General features: G+C 52.7%; 2 protein-coding genes and 1 long non-coding RNA gene across 9 annotated transcripts in view; 2 read left to right on the top strand and 1 right to left on the bottom strand.

Moving 5' to 3' along the window:
• The window catches only part of ZDHHC18 (zinc finger DHHC-type palmitoyltransferase 18), a 45,638-nt gene extending 42,607 nt beyond the window's left edge, over positions 1 to 3,031 (top strand). For 2 of the 6 annotated variants that reach the window (XM_020909180.2, XM_070458989.1), the window contains exon 9: positions 823 to 1,037. In XM_020909180.2, coding sequence (XP_020764839.1) covers positions 823 to 936 — 114 coding nt within the window. In that variant the 3' untranslated portion in view covers positions 937 to 1,037. Of the gene's footprint in view, positions 1 to 822; positions 1,038 to 1,630; positions 1,709 to 2,290 lie in introns of those variants that run through there. The other 4 variants (XM_070458992.1, XM_070458993.1, XM_070458991.1 and 1 more) reach the window with 4 other exon arrangements.
• LOC110147596 (uncharacterized) lies at positions 113 to 9,557 on the bottom strand. Of its 2 annotated transcripts, none has more exons than XR_011484770.1 (3): positions 9,485 to 9,557; positions 5,570 to 5,633; positions 113 to 1,261 (listed from the first exon to the last, which is right to left on the bottom strand). It is a non-coding gene; the product is annotated as an uncharacterized lncRNA (long non-coding RNA). The 2 variants fall into 2 exon arrangements; XR_002316924.2 differs by lacking the exon at positions 113 to 1,261 and adding an exon at positions 1,893 to 2,164.
• SFN (stratifin) lies at positions 7,552 to 8,924 on the top strand. Its single transcript, XM_020909185.2, has one exon. The coding sequence runs from the start codon at positions 7,659 to 7,661 to the stop codon at positions 8,403 to 8,405; it is 747 nt and encodes a 248-aa protein (XP_020764844.1). The 5' UTR covers positions 7,552 to 7,658; the 3' UTR covers positions 8,406 to 8,924.
• Positions 9,558 to 14,896: the final 5,339 nt, after the last annotated feature.

A 14,896-nucleotide genomic window follows, 5' to 3' on the forward strand; every position in this document is an offset into this window, starting at 1 on the left:
CATGCTGGCAATACTTGAAACGGGTTTATTAATGCTGGGTATTTTGCACAATTTTATAGACCTTTTTTCTACATAGCATTTTTTTATGGGAGAAAAAAAAAAGTCAGCCACATTGCTATCTATGTAGTGCCAGGTAAAAGGTTATCAGAAGGCACCTTGGTTTTAATAAGTTTATTACAAGAGACCTTCTGGCTGTGAGTGTGTGTGTGCGTGCGTGTGTGTGCTCTGGTATGAATGTGACTGCCTCCCGCACCCCCTGGGTTGCCTCACTCTCCGCCATCACCCTTGGGTGCCAGCTGGTGGTGGCAGCAGCAGGAGCAGCCTGAGCCATGGGGACAGGGGGTGTGTGCGTTGGTCACAGGAGACCCCTGGGCTCCTGCTGCAGTCCAGCCCATCCTTCTTGCCCTCCTCCAAGGACCTCAAACAGTGGCTGGGACCTGGGCCACCCAGCCCCCAGGTCAGGTTTCCAGCTGGGACCTGCCCAGACAAGCTGGGGCCTGGTCTGGTGGATGGGGTAATGGCTGTGGGGAGTGGCTGCCTTGCCACACCCCCTCCTCCGGGATCTTGAGTATGGGACCCAGTGCCAGGGGCTAGAGCATGGCCAACTGAGGGCCTCCCTCCAGGAAGGACCAAGGTGGGCTGAAATGAGTGAAGGTTGGCCTAAATCTGGGCCAGAAACTTAAAGGATGGCTCTCTTCTCCTGGGAGCGATAGTTTCTTGTCAAAATAGATAGGAAATTGTCCCTTCTTCCCCCTCCTTGGCCCTCTAAGAGGGCTGAAAAGGACATAGGAAGTCCCCGCACCTTGTCCTTCCTTGCTGCAGAGGCTGGTGGGTCACAGGCAGCTGAGAAGTCGCAGCCACCAGGAGTCCCCTCTGGGAGAAACCACTTCGCCCCAGCCTCAGGACCCTGGGCCCTCCTTGCTGAAGTGCGAGTGAGGGGTGGGGAGGAAGCTGGCTAGAGGAGGGACTGCTACCTGCCTTTTATTTAAGCCAGTATTCTTTGTTCCTGCTTGTAATAAAATTTTTGTTTTTAAGAATTCATTTGCTTTGGTTTGGTTTTTGTTTGCTCTTTCTTTGCTGAGGCCCCAACTGGTAGCCCTCTATTCTTTCAGCCAAACATGGTCTTTCCTCTTCAGTTCAGTTCAGTAGCTCAGTCGTGTCCGACTCTTTGCGACCCCATGGACCGCAGCACGCCAGGCTTCCCTGTTCATCACCAGCTCCCGGAGCTTACTCAGACTCACGTCCATCGAGTTGGTGATGCCTGGGGAGACAGAAATAGGGCAGGCAGCCCAGTGATCCAGCTAAAATTCTCTCCTGGCTGGGGTCTGTTTGCTGGAGGCCAGGCACAGAGGGCTGTAGCTAGGCTCCCGCAGGCAGGGAAGAAAAGGCCATCCTGTCCCCTCTCCATCCCCTCTACTTTCCCCGGCCCTGGGGACTTGCGACCCGTAAGTTCTTTCTTTTCTGTCTTTCCACTCTGACCTCCAGTGACTGCTTAGCTAAGAAAATGTTTGTAAAGAAGTAGATTGCAGTTTGAGAGCCAGAGCCTCCCTGGCCCCCCACCCCGGCCTGGGCAGCAGGGCCCCACCAGACAGCTCGTAACCCTGGCCCACCTCTCTGGTATCTCCCCCAGGAGGACACCTGTCAGGATTTTGCCATCTCCTGCACAGCCTGAGGGGAGCTAACAGGCCTCTTTGCAGAGGGTTAGCTGGTAAGACTGTATCTCCCCCGTCGGCCAGCAGCACTGCCCGCTCCCCTCACACACCATACCATCCTCATCGCATGCCTCGCCGCCCCCACGGGGCCCATTCATCTGTCTGGTGTGTGGTGCAGTGTGTGTGCTGGCGGTGGTAGGGCCCTCAGGACTCCCCCCCCCATCAGCGGAAGGGCCGGGGCGTGGGCGCAGGGCTAGAGCCGGCCCCACCCTGGACGGAGGAAGTGGCTTCACGCAGAGCAGCTCTCCAGCTGGAGCTGGAGGTGAAGGGCGAGGTTGGGAGAGGATGGCGCACCTGCCCTGAGGCGCTGGGGCCTGCTCTCGCGGCGTCCTGGTGCGCAGGGGCCCTCGGTCACTAACTCTGTGTCCTGGCTTTCTGTCCTGCTGAGCTTTTTCTCTCACCTGCCCGTTTTCTCTCCTGCTTGGTTGCCTGCTGCCTGAGCCTCGGCGCTTCTGTGGGGAAGACACAGGTGCTGGGGCCGCCCCCCGCGCCCCCGCTCCCCGCCAGCCTCCTCGCGCCTCCCCATCGTGCTAACCCTCTCTCTTCTCCTCCTGTGCTGTCCTGCCTGGGATCTCCAGTGTGTGCGGGGGCTTAAGGACCTCCTGAGGACCGCTGCTCTCTGCCTCTCCAGGAGCGGCCTGGGGGGAGCCAGGCCCCCGGCACCTCCACCTGCCTAACCCGTGGCCGTCTGCCACCGTCTGTGCCTACAGGGTCTGCCCCCAAGCCTGCCCCACATGTATCCTCTCTAGGGCGCCCCCCTCCCCCCGCAGAGGAGGCAGGGCTTGGCCTCTCTGCCCCCGCTCCCACTCCACGCGGCCAGAGTGTAGAAGGTCAGAAAGCAGCTGTCAGCACAATGATGTCAGACTCTGCTGAAACTCGCCCTCCCCTCCACCTTCCTTCCCCTTCCCCAGATCTGTCAGGAGTCAAGACTCTAGGAATCTTGCCTTACAGCCTGCCCACCCCCAGGACCAGGCAGAGCTCTAGTCTAGCCGAGCAGGTTTCTTCAGGAGCCGTCTGGGGTGTTGATGACGCTGCTGAACAAGTTTGGTGACTGTTCTGAGCACAGCTGGTTTGACACTGTTCCCACGGCCCCCCCTTGTGTCCCCCCACCCAGCGGGTAGGATGCAAGGAGGACGCTGTCCCCCTTTGCTTCAGGCTCCGAGGGTAGTGCTGACCATCCCGAGCTCTTCAGAGGAACTGAAGGCAACCAGGCGGGCCTCGGGAATCTGCTGAGCCCATGGCAGGGTGGGGGCAGGGCTGCTGGTCTACTGTCCTGTACCTTTTTTAACCAAAATAAAGATCTCCCTCTTCTTGCCATACCTTTGAGTGTCTGGTACCACCTTTATTTGGGGTCCAGGGCTGGGGCCTGTAATGAATCTGCAGGAGAACATCTGGCTTATCCTCAATGCCTGCCTAGTCAGCTGGTCAGAGCCATTCTAGAGATTTTTAAAAAGAGGCGCAATGAAGCCAGAGGGGACACAGGCAGAGCGGCTAGGGTTGTCTTCACTCTGCCCCTCTAGAACTCCTGATCTCAGTTCCAGAGACCTTCAAGTCTTAGCTGACCTCTGAACTTGGAGAGGTCCCAGTCCAGGCCGGGGCAGCGGGTTTAACTCCAGTCTGGGGCTGTCACACCCTGAACTGAGCCCAGCCCAGGGTATTAATGGATTCTTGCCTTTCCCCAGCTGACACCCCACATCAGAACACATGCACTGACCCATTCTCTCGCCTAAACCTGTGAAGAAGGCGATGACAGCCTTTTTAGGAATTGCCCAGTGTCTCGCAGCTGATAAATCCAAGATCTGCACCTGCTCATGTCTCCCCCAATCTCAGACTTTTCTGTACCACCCAAGGATGAAGATGGCTGCTGTGGAAGGAGGGGATCTCAGAGAAGAAACCTTAATATCAGAGAATGTCATTCAGAGCTAGCAGGGGCTGAGTGATGATCTGTGTTGGCCTCCGTGAACTGATGGGGAAACTGAGGCCAAAAGACAGGAAGGGACGTGCCCAAGGCCTTATAATGGAGCTGGGATGCAGTTCCACACCCAGACCTCATTCCATTCTCTCTCTTTTTTTTCATTCCATTCTCTTTCCAGTAATTCCACACTGTGTCCTAAACTGGAATGGCTGAGGAGACGTAGTAGGGTACTCTAAACAGCAGTGCCTTGAGGAAAAAAGACTCAGATAGCTGAGTCATTTAAAAGTGATCTAATATCTCGCCCAAAGACAGCCAACTAGTGGAGTGAGCTCTTAGCTGAATAACTGAACTCTTGTTCACAACTAACCATGGGAGAAGGCACCATAGTTTCCTCTCTGTCTCTCTAGTGGCTAAGTCGTGTCCAACTCTTGCGACCCCATGGACTATAGCCTGTCAGGCTCCTCTGTCCATGGGATTCTTCAGGCAAGAATACTGGACTGGGTTGTCATTTCCTTCTCCAGGGATCTTCCTGACCCAAGAATCGAACCCAGGTCTCCTGCATTGCAGGCAGATTCTTTACTGACTGAGCTATAAGGGAAGCCCTTAGTTTCCTCTAAAGCGTCTGCCTACAATGCGGGAGACCCTGGTTCAATCCCCTGGGTCGGGAAGATCCTTTGGAGAAGGAAATGGCAACCCGCTCCAGTATTCTTGCCTGGAGAATCCCATGGACAGAGGAGCCTGGCAGGCTATAGTCCATGGGGTCTCAAAGAGTCAGACACGACTGAGCAACTTCACTTTCACTTTCTTTCACTTTAGTTTCCTCTAGTTACCTGACTAATTTGATTATTCCAAGACTGAAAAAAATTTCCTAGGAAGTTCACTCTGAAGTCTAACCAGCATCCCTCCTGCTGCAATCAGAGCCCTGTCCTTGTTCTCAGTGGAGGTAGATAGCAACTGGTTGGTGCCTTCTCTATGCCACAACCCTTCAAAGCCTGTTATTACCAGTTAAGAAGGAGTGGTTGTCTGTGGGATGAGAGGCTTTGATCCTGCTGGTAGGAAGGATGCTCTATGGGAGGGTGGGGAGGTAGCAGGTGGGATGAGGAAAGCCCCTTTGAGCTGCAGACCCCACTCCTGCCCTGCTGACTCAGGCGGCTGACAGTGGAACTCCATGCCCTGTCAGGGCCTGCTGCCTCCTGTCTGCCTGGGCTCTGGACTTGGGAAAGGGAGGCCTGGAGGCAAAGGGAGGTGCCTGAGACAGGAACTGAGTCAGGACTGACAGGCCAGAGCGGGCAGGAGGTGTTAGGTAGCCTGGCTCCCAAATTCACCCCTGAGCTTCAGCAGGGGAGGGGAAGGAGTGACAAGGCTTCCTTTCCCCTGCCCAGCACTATGCTGAGGGCATGGAGCTTGTGGTGTGAACCACCACCAGGTCTCTGGCATGAGTGGTAGGAAGAGAAGTCTTCCTGCCTTGAGACAGAAACATCTGCAAAATTCCTAGGCCTACCAGGCCCTGCCCTCCGGGTTTCTAATGTTCTGGAATCTCCAGCTTTCCTCCAGGACCTGGGAAAGCCCGGGCTGGATGACTAGTACCAGGGAAGGTCCTCGAGGGCCCAAGACCTGTGGAGGCCAGAGAAATGTGTGAGCTGGAGAGGGTGGAGGTAGTGCTGTCAGACTGCCTCTGACCATTCATTCGTCTCTCCAGTTGGGCAGGGTCTGGCCTTTGGTTGAGACTTGGTTTGGGGCCCTTCCTTATTTCATAGAAACCCGCTCCATATGAATGCTTCGAGTGTGCATGTTTATAATAATAAGGTTCAGTTTTCTTTTCCCATGATATTAATAGTTACCATCCACTCTGCTAAGTGCTTTCCATCAACTCATTTAATCCTCACAATAAGCCCCATTTTTATTCAGGAAAATTGAGGCTCATAAAGGCCAAGTCACTTACCCAAAGCCACAGCAGCTTGTAAGAACTGAACCCAGGCAGTCTGATTCCAAGATTGTAGGCTGTTCTGTCATAGAAAAATAATAACACATTCACCATTGATAACCTGAAGATACTAGGAAAATCAAAGGAAAAAGAAAAACTCACTTAGAATCCTACTACCTAAACATACACTGTAAATTGGTATTCTGATATGTTTCTTTTTCATTGTTTTCTGTGTCAGTGAGCTGATTTAGGCAAAGCCTTCAGGATGGCAAGCCTAAAATCCCTTCTGCTTGCTTCCTTGGAAAACATGGCATCAGCTCAGACACGTCTCTACTTTTCCTTCATAAGAAGCAGATCTCATCTCTGGCCCTCAGAGTTCTGGCCTAAGCCTCCCTCCAGGAGGAGAGGGTGGGTGTTCAGACACCAAGAGGAACTGGGGAGGGACAGGCTTGTGAAATAGTCCTGGTTCAAGCATTAAACTGGCTGGATCCCAGAGAGAGAAGCCCTGCCCCAAGCCCCATCTGAGCTTTGGCTAGAGGCAGAGCAGAGAAGCAGGAACCCACCCTCCTAGGTGCAATGCCAACACCTTTAGGTGAAAATTTCAACTGACATGGAGACAGGGTCTCAGTGAACAGGGACAGAAGATTGGCAGCAGAGAAGTCTCCATCTCTGAGGCTTCTGCCAGGAATCAGAAGTGGGGCCGTGGTCAGAGGGAAGGGGCAGGGAAACTTCTGAGAGGCAGGCTCACTCAGCTGGGAGGGGGAGGGGAAGGCAGCACTCAGCTGGGACTGCTGCCCCATAAAACAAAATGACATGTGTTACAGCCACCTCCATCTTCTTGGTCCTGTCTTTCACCCCAGTTGCTAGCATTTCCCCCCCTCCTGGTACCCAGCTGGGCAGGGCACCCAGGTGGCCTGCATCCCTGCCTCTGACAGAGGGCGGGGCTGAGTTAGACAGGAAAGTGGAACACCCAGTGAACTGGGTACCCACCCTCTGTGTGCCCCACTGACACATGAAGGCAGACAGAGGGGGCAGGTCACCTGGTGTGGACAGCCAGAGGGTAAGTCCTCAGACAAGTGGCAACAGGCCACCAACTTGAAAGGGAAAATTGTGCTGTGATGGGGAAGGTATCCAAAAAACCTACTGGGTGACTAATTACAAAGGCTGGGCCACAGCGTCAGAGGCCGCTCGTTAAACACCTCATTAAGTGGCACCCTGAAAGCTGCCACTTGTGCATTCTGGGAGCTCAGAGGGGACAGGACCCTGAGGAGAAGTGAGGGGTGGGGGGTAGAACATTTCAGGCAGACTCGGAAGAAGCCTGCGTGTCACTTTTAAATAGTCTGGAACTCAAAGGTCAAAAGACTTGATGGGAGCAAAGCCAAATTTAGTAGCTGTGTGACTCTGAGCAATTCTCATCTCTCTCTGAGCCTTAGTGTTCCCATCTCTACAGTGGGAGTAGTAGTCATAGACCTGCCCATTTCACATAGACATAGCAGGTTAGAATAAGTTAGATCATGGGTATGAAGGCACTTAGGAAACTTACCGCCCTATCTATAAACAGTTATCTCACCTGAACCAATGGGGGAAACATACCTGGCAGGGCTGGGAACCCCATCGACTTGCACCTGGCTTTACGGGCGCCTAGACCCATAGCGACCAGGTAGTTGAAGCCATCCTCAACCCCTGGAAGAACACGGTGAAGGAGGATCTGATTTGAGAAACTGGGACAGCTACCTACAGTAGGCATGTAATAGAAGCCCTGAACCAGAGGGGGCAGCCTGGGGCTTGGAAAGGTGTCGGTGCAGGTGAGGCCAACGCCCAAATCTCTCCCGCTGACAGTCCGGATGACTCACCCCCGGCCCCCGCTCCCCTACCCTCCCCATCCCAGCCCTTTTACCTTTAAGGAAGAGCCGGAAAGGGTGTGGGGGCGAAGAGGAGAGGGAGGCAGGTCCAGGGCCCTAGCCCCGCCCTCTGCCCCTCCCACCCTTCTCTGGGCCTGGCCTTCCAGCCAAAAGGCGGGCAGAGAGCAGGAGAGGCACAGAACCCGGCCTTGGTTCCGAGGCAGCCAGTTAGCCCGCCGCCTGCCTGTCTGCCTGTCCCCAGAGCCATGGAGAGAGCCAGTCTGATCCAGAAGGCCAAGTTGGCCGAGCAGGCCGAACGCTATGAAGACATGGCAGCTTTCATGAAGAGCGCCGTGGAAAAGGGTGAGGAGCTATCCTGCGAAGAGCGCAACCTGCTCTCAGTGGCCTACAAGAACGTGGTGGGTGGCCAGCGGGCGGCGTGGAGGGTCCTGTCCAGTATCGAGCAAAAGAGCAATGAAGAAAGCTCGGAAGAGAAGGGCCCGGAGGTGCAAGAGTACCGGGAGAAGGTGGAGACGGAGCTCCGGGGCGTGTGCGACACAGTGCTGGGCTTGCTGGACACCCACCTCATCAAGGAGGCCGGTGACGCCGAAAGTCGGGTCTTCTACCTGAAAATGAAGGGCGACTACTACCGCTACCTGGCTGAAGTGGCCACTGGCGACGACAAGAAGCGCATCATCGACTCAGCCCGGTCGGCCTACCAGGAGGCCATGGACATCAGCAAGAAGGAGATGCCGCCCACCAACCCCATCCGCCTGGGCCTGGCCCTGAACTTTTCCGTCTTCCACTATGAGATCGCCAACAGCCCCGAGGAGGCCATCTCGCTGGCCAAGACCACCTTCGACGAGGCCATGGCCGACCTGCACACCCTCAGCGAGGACTCCTACAAAGACAGCACTCTCATCATGCAGCTGTTGCGAGACAACCTGACGCTGTGGACGGCCGACAACGCCGGGGAAGAAGGGGGCGAGGCTCCCGAGGAGCCCCAGAGCTGAGCCGCGCCTGCTGCGTGCCCTGCCCTGCCCTGCCCGCTCCAGTCCCCCACTCCCGGCAGAGAGGACTTGTATGGGGTGGGAGGCCCGACCCTTCTCCCCAAAACGCTCTGGCCCGGCTCAGAAAGGCTCCATAGAGAGGAACCAATGGAGCCGAGGCCCCCTGAAGCCAGAGGATTCCACGCTTCCTGCAGCCGTCAGGTGCTCCTGGCCACTGGTCATCCCATCCAGCCCTGCTCTCTGTCTCCACCCCCGACCCCCACCCCAGACCGACCCCCACCCCGAACCTGACCATTTCCTCCCCACTCCAACCCCCTCCTGCCCCAGCTACCTATGGATCTTAGGAATTGAGGAGTGTCCCATCTTTGGAGCTGAAAACTGAACTGTGTGGCAGAGGTTGGTGATGAGTGTGTGTGTGTGCCTGTGTGTGTGTGTGCAGCAACCAAGACCCAGGATGAGAGGGAAAGCATGTCTGCTGGGTGTGACCATGTTTCCTCTCAATAAAGTTGCCCTGTGACACTCCGTCTGTCTTTTTCAGTTATTGCGGAAGGGCGGGACAGGGATTGGTGTGTCAGTTACAGAGACCCTGACCTTCACGGGGCTGGCTCAGTGACCTGCAAGCAAGACTCTGGAGCCAGGAGAGAGGCTGGGGATCCAGCTCTCTCCATCAGGGTCTGGTCTGGTCCCCTCAAACTGGTCCAAATCCCAGGAGGGTCGGGTGAGCAGCGCAAAGGCGGCTTGGAGACTCCTCTGCCAGGAACGCGGGGTGGGAGGTTGAAGCGCTCAGGTGTGAGGGGACAGTCTCAGGTGTGAAGTCGGAGGGGTATGCTGCAGTGAGCGGCACTCAGCACCTCAGACCTGAAAGCGGGGAAGAGTCCCATCAGATCTGAGCGGAGGGAAGTATCACCAGGGGCCTAGTATGACGCCGCCATTAAAGCTCAGGTCTGAGGAGAAGACCGCCTTCCAGCATTCGGAGATGGGGACAAAATAAAACGGGCCATTGACGAAGAGGCACAACTTGAGTGGGAAGGGCCGCCGGGAGCGGGTTCGGCCGTGGCGGGCCAAGCCCACCGCCTCCGTACCTCAGCTGGCAGCAGCGACGCTCCTTGGCCTGCTGCCGCCTAGTGACACCCCGCCTTCACAGCCTGAGGCCAGAGGCGGGCCCTAGGCTGATGTCACCCAATCACGGGAAGGATCTGCCCAGGGTACCGCCCCCAGGGCCAGACTGACCAATAGGAGAAGGAGCGGCGGAACGCGCTGGGCGCGTCTTCCCATCGCCAGCCCGGTCCTGCAAGCGCCCGGACGCGCAGCCGGGGGAAGAGGCCCCCGCCACCCGCTGAGTGCCAGGGGCGGAGCTTTCCCGGTTTCACTCGGACGAGTTGCCACCCGCCCGACCCGAGAGCTCTACATCCTCAGAGCAGCGGGACGGGGCGGGGTGGTGCGGGAAAAGCAGTCCCCGCCCTCTGAGTCATCCGCTCAACCGGCGGTGCCTGGGCCTGGCCTGGCTGGCAATAAGGGCTGGAAAAAGGCCACCAAGGTGTCTCCATCGCACTCTGGAGCCCAGGAAGCCCTGACCTGGTGGCCAGGAGGCTTGGATACGACCCTCACTGGCTTTGCAACCTTGTGCTATGTGCTTGGTCGCTCAGTCGTGCCCGACTCTGCGACCCCATGGACTGCGGCCTGCCAGGTTCCTCTAGCCATGGGGATTCTCGGAGTGGGTTGCCATGTCCTCCTCCAGAGGATTTTCCCAACCCGGGGATGTAACCCAGGTCTCCCGCATTTACAGGCGGATTCTTTACCGACTGAGCCACCAACCTTGGAAAAGTCATTAACCCCCTCGGGCCTCAGTTTCTCCTTCTGTATCATAAGGGGCTTGAACTAATGGCTTTTTGGTTTGACTCCAAGCCGCTTTGGCCAGGGTTCTTAACCATGCTTACCTTTTGTCCTCATTTGTGAAGTGAGGATTAAAAAACAGTACCTTCCTCTTAAAAGTTGCTGTGAAGTTTGAGAAAAATAAATGTATGTAAAGTAGCCCATCATACATATTTAATACGTGTTACCTATTATTAATCCTTCCAGTATCAGTAGTCCAGGATTTATCTAGCATTTCTGTGCCAAAAGCAGAATAATCAGGCCCAGTCCTGAGAAGCAGCTTTATTGCCAAAGTCAACCTGCCTAATCATTGCATCACCTGAGAATACTGGCCTGACATCAAGTGGTCAGTCTTTCACCTGATAATATTGGGGGAACTGAGTCCAGCCTCATCAGGTTCCCCGGAGCCTCATCAGGTTCCCCGGAGTCCAAGTTTGATCACACTCATGGACTAAAAAGCTCTTATCAGAACTACTAATTCTTCAGGGGAAGCTGGCAGGACCACTCAGATGCTTTCTGGGTCCCTTGTTTTCTCTTTTCAGAGGGGTATCAGGTGTTAAGGTTTCAAACAGGTCAAAGACTCTGGGAAAGAGCAGGTGACTTCCTCTTAGCTTTGGAAGTGACCTGGTTTCTCTTACCAGACAGGTCTGGTGACTTTCTCTTAATGAGGTAGGTCCTGGGAAAGCAAATTCTTTTCTCTCAGCATTTGGCTTTTGCCTACTCCCTTTACACCACCCATGGTTGCCCTCTAAGGTAGCGTGTTGGTGTTGACAGATTTTAAAAGCAGATGCTATGGTTTGGAATAGCACCAAATCAGACAGCTAGCTGTGAGCTGCCTTAGGCACCAGCTTCTGAATTGGGTCCCAGAACTTTCTATCTAAAACTTTCTTAAGGTTACTCAGGGTGGGGCCTCAGTGAGCATTTCTGGTCATCTTTTCCTGGCCTAAATTTGACATTTAAAATTTTTCAGTTCTATACAACCCAACACTGAATATCAACTGTACTTCAGTAAAATTTTTTTAAAAATTATTTTTTTTCAGTTCTGCTGCTGGTGGGTATGAAATTTCTCTTAGGGTGATAAAATCTTCTTGGATTTAAATAGTGGTGATGGAGTAGGAAATGGCAACCCATTCCACTGTTCTTGCCTGGGAAACTCCACGGACAGAGGAGTCTGGCAGGCTACAGTCCATGGGGTAGCAAGGAGTCAGAAAAGACTGAGTGACTGAACATGCAACATGATGGTCACACAATTTTGTGAATATATGGGGAAAAAAAACAACACTGAACTGTGAACTTTGTAGTAAATTTTATGATCTGTGAATTATGCTCAATTAAAAAAAAAAAAAAAAAACAGTCCCAGAGGCAAAGTTGGTAAGAATGCAAAGTTCCAATGGAAATTTCATGATGGCCACTCTTCTTTTCCCATCGTCCTCTCCACTTGAGCACTTTCTTCTAAACTTTTCCAAATTTCAGAGCCATCTTCAGGTCAAAAAATGACTAGCCACCATTCCTTTCCCTTTAACACATACCGAGCGTTGGATATGCTACCTAGTCTATCAACTCTTTTCACTTCTTAGGTATATTTATTCAGCCATGGTTTCCTATCTATTTGGTTCTACCTGTAGCTTTGCAATTATGTCCTGGGTTTATTTTTTTAACTCCCCAGAGAGCTCCCTTAAAATGGTAACGTTGTCCCATTACTCTTCCTTTCTTCCCACAGTGTCTCCAGCAAGGTTTTGTGTACTGGAAGGAGTTCAAACCTTAGTTTTATTTTTTTTTCAAAACTTAGTTTAAAAATCGTCCTTCCAAATGCCTGGAAACCAGGTTAGTACCAGGTCCTCTATTGTGGAAATGGAAATACAACTAGTTCTGGGATAAAGCGAGGCTGTATAGACAGAGATTGGGCTCACCAAGAGTCAAGTAAACAGAGTCCTACCCTTTCTGCATTGCTGGATAATCCCCCAGGAAACAGAGACCCAGGGTTTACAAAGATCTTCCTCTGCCAAGAATTTGCCTTGTATGGGGAAAATTTGCAACCTAAGATTTCTTGAGAAGGTATCTACTCTTCTCTGTCTTACATGTAGTTACTTTAGAGAGTAAAATTCAAATTGGCTCTGTCAATCCACAGGAGTAGGTGATGGGAAGCAAGGCGTAGGGGTTAAGGTACTTTATCAGGACTAAATAGGCACCCTAGGAAGGCCAAAGCATTGGGGTCAGGCGGGCTACTGTGGCTCCTTCCAAAAAGGCAGAAAGGCAAGAGATTCACACACAAACTTACATACTGCCCAAGTGTCCAGTGCCTTTGTGGAAAAACTTAATTTCAGATGCTTGCACCAAGATTGCTCTTCTGACCAAAAGTCCCTATTCCTGCTTCTTCCTAGGGTACAGAATACAGCTGTAAGAGCACACAGTATGACTGCTATATGCCAGGCAGTTTCATACCTTAATCCTTACATATTACCTCCTTTGTTTTGTTTATGAAGAGACTGAAGCTCAGAGCAGCTAAATAACCTAATAATCAAGGTTACACATGACTTACGTGCTCGGGGAGTAGAACAGGTTCAGCTCCAAGGCTCATGATTTTTAAACCACAACAGCTGTTTTCAAACTTTGTTCAGAGGTTTCCCCAGGAGCTGCCACAGGGCAGGGGCCCAGTGGTCAGGGGTTCCCCAGTTTCCCCACACTTTGTCTAAAATAGCCACACATATGCCTTTTTTGTATATTGGGAGTTTCATGAGTTAAAAATACATTTGAAAAGAAACACCTTATGCTATGTTGTCCTGCTCCTATCTTGGACTTTCTAAGAATCAAGAGGCTTCTTACTCTACTTAATCTAAAGCCACCCCAGGGCCCGACAGAAAGGAGTTGTTTTAAATGAGAAAAAAATGGGTAGTGGACCAATTTCCTGGCTTGTTCATCAAGTTAAGATTTCCTTAACCTGGTTACATCTTCTGCTCCTTTTCAATTCTTCACCCTGTTCTTAGGGTCTTCACCCCCAGCCCTGCTGTGTGTAGGAGGAGCAAGGTTGAGGAAAGCAGGATTCTGCAGGGATAAATCCCCCTCCTCTCACAAACCCCCCTAGCCTCACCTACCCACTGAGTCAGGAGCCAGGAATGTCTGTGGGGGCAGCAGACAGCTATATCGTCCTGGGGTTGTCAGAGGGCTGATTCATCTCTCATCTCCACCCAATCTTCCCCTTACTGCTCTCTGAAAATTTTTAACTCCTTTTTTTTTGGCCGTGGCTTGCAAGATCTTAGTTTTCCTCCACCGGGGATTGAACCTGGGTCTGCTGGCAGTGAAAGCTCTGAGTCCTAACCACTGGACTGCCCAGGAATTCCGGAGAAATATAGAGATTTTTGCCTAGAGATAAAAGAAACCCCAGACTCTGAAAATACAGAGTCTTCAATCTGTGGCTAGGTACAGTGTTTAAAAATACATCAGATTATGGTATCCAATAAATATTTGTTAAAAGAGAAGGCAAGAGGAAGATACATTTTTCCCTTTTCTTCCTCCAGACTAAAGTTAACCTGAAATTTCCTTGTCTGACTGTAAAGGGGACTGGTTTTTAGCTCAGAATCGATGATGTGACCACTGGTGTGACTTACGAGTTGTCCCAGTATGCCTCCTTTGCTGTTTCTGTGACCCCACAGAGCAATGTGGAGGTTCCAGGATTAAATTCCAGGCAGAGGTGACAATCCAGAGTGAAGGGAGTGCCAGGGAACGTTTCTTGGAGCCGTATTTGCACAGCGAGCACACCACTTTAGATTTGCTTATTTGGGAAGACTTTGAAGGGCCCTCTCATCTCCCTCCTCTGTGACTGCTTCAGGGTTTTGGATGGGGAGGAAAGAATTTCAACTTTTCCGCGTTCTAGTCCAGAGCATTTTACCAGTACTCATATTTTTCACCTCACTGGCCTCCAAACCCCCAGCCTATCCCTTCACAGTCCCTGTCTTAGGTCACTTGGAACTCGGGCTTCTGAGGCTGTGTGCAGCTGGCCGGACATGAAGGACACAGTGGGTTGGAAGTGAGGTATATGGCTCTCTCCTACCCTCATTCAAGCCTGATGCCACTGACGTCTGTGTCATCTGGGACTCAAAGGGGACAGGAAGAAGAGGTGAGCAGCCCAGACCTTGTTGAGTAAAAGGTTCAACAACCAGGAGCAAGAGAAGAAAAAGGAGAGGAGAGCTACTCAGCTTGATAGGGAATTTCCCGCCAGGATTCTGAGGTGGGTAGGCCTCCTCGCTTCTTTCAAAAAACAGGGTGGGCCTGAGTGGTGCTGGGAAGTCACTCCCATCCTTGGGACTTCAAGTCAGAAGCCTTGAAAATCTCTCAGACCCTGACGGGAGCCTCGTCTCCCCACAGACCCTGATGGGGTCAGGCTTCCTCTTCTCAGCCAACTGTGGGGCGCGTTTTGCTACTTGAGCAACAAACAGCAGAGGGCGACTGGTTGTGCTTCAGCTCTGTGGGCTTTAGGGTGTCACCCTCACTCCTCAGCCTCTTTGTCCGGGCTGGAAGGCTTTCCAGTGAGCTGTGGTCTCTGAAAGTGTCTAAATGCTATCTTCTGACTGTTGGAGGTTCCCAATTCAGAGCCAGGAAATGCACAGAATAGCCCAATGTCAGTG

The sequence above is a fragment of the Odocoileus virginianus genome, chromosome 30, assembly GCF_023699985.2.
Source record: "Odocoileus virginianus isolate 20LAN1187 ecotype Illinois chromosome 30, Ovbor_1.2, whole genome shotgun sequence".
NCBI classification, from domain to species: Eukaryota; Metazoa; Chordata; class Mammalia; order Artiodactyla; family Cervidae; genus Odocoileus; species Odocoileus virginianus.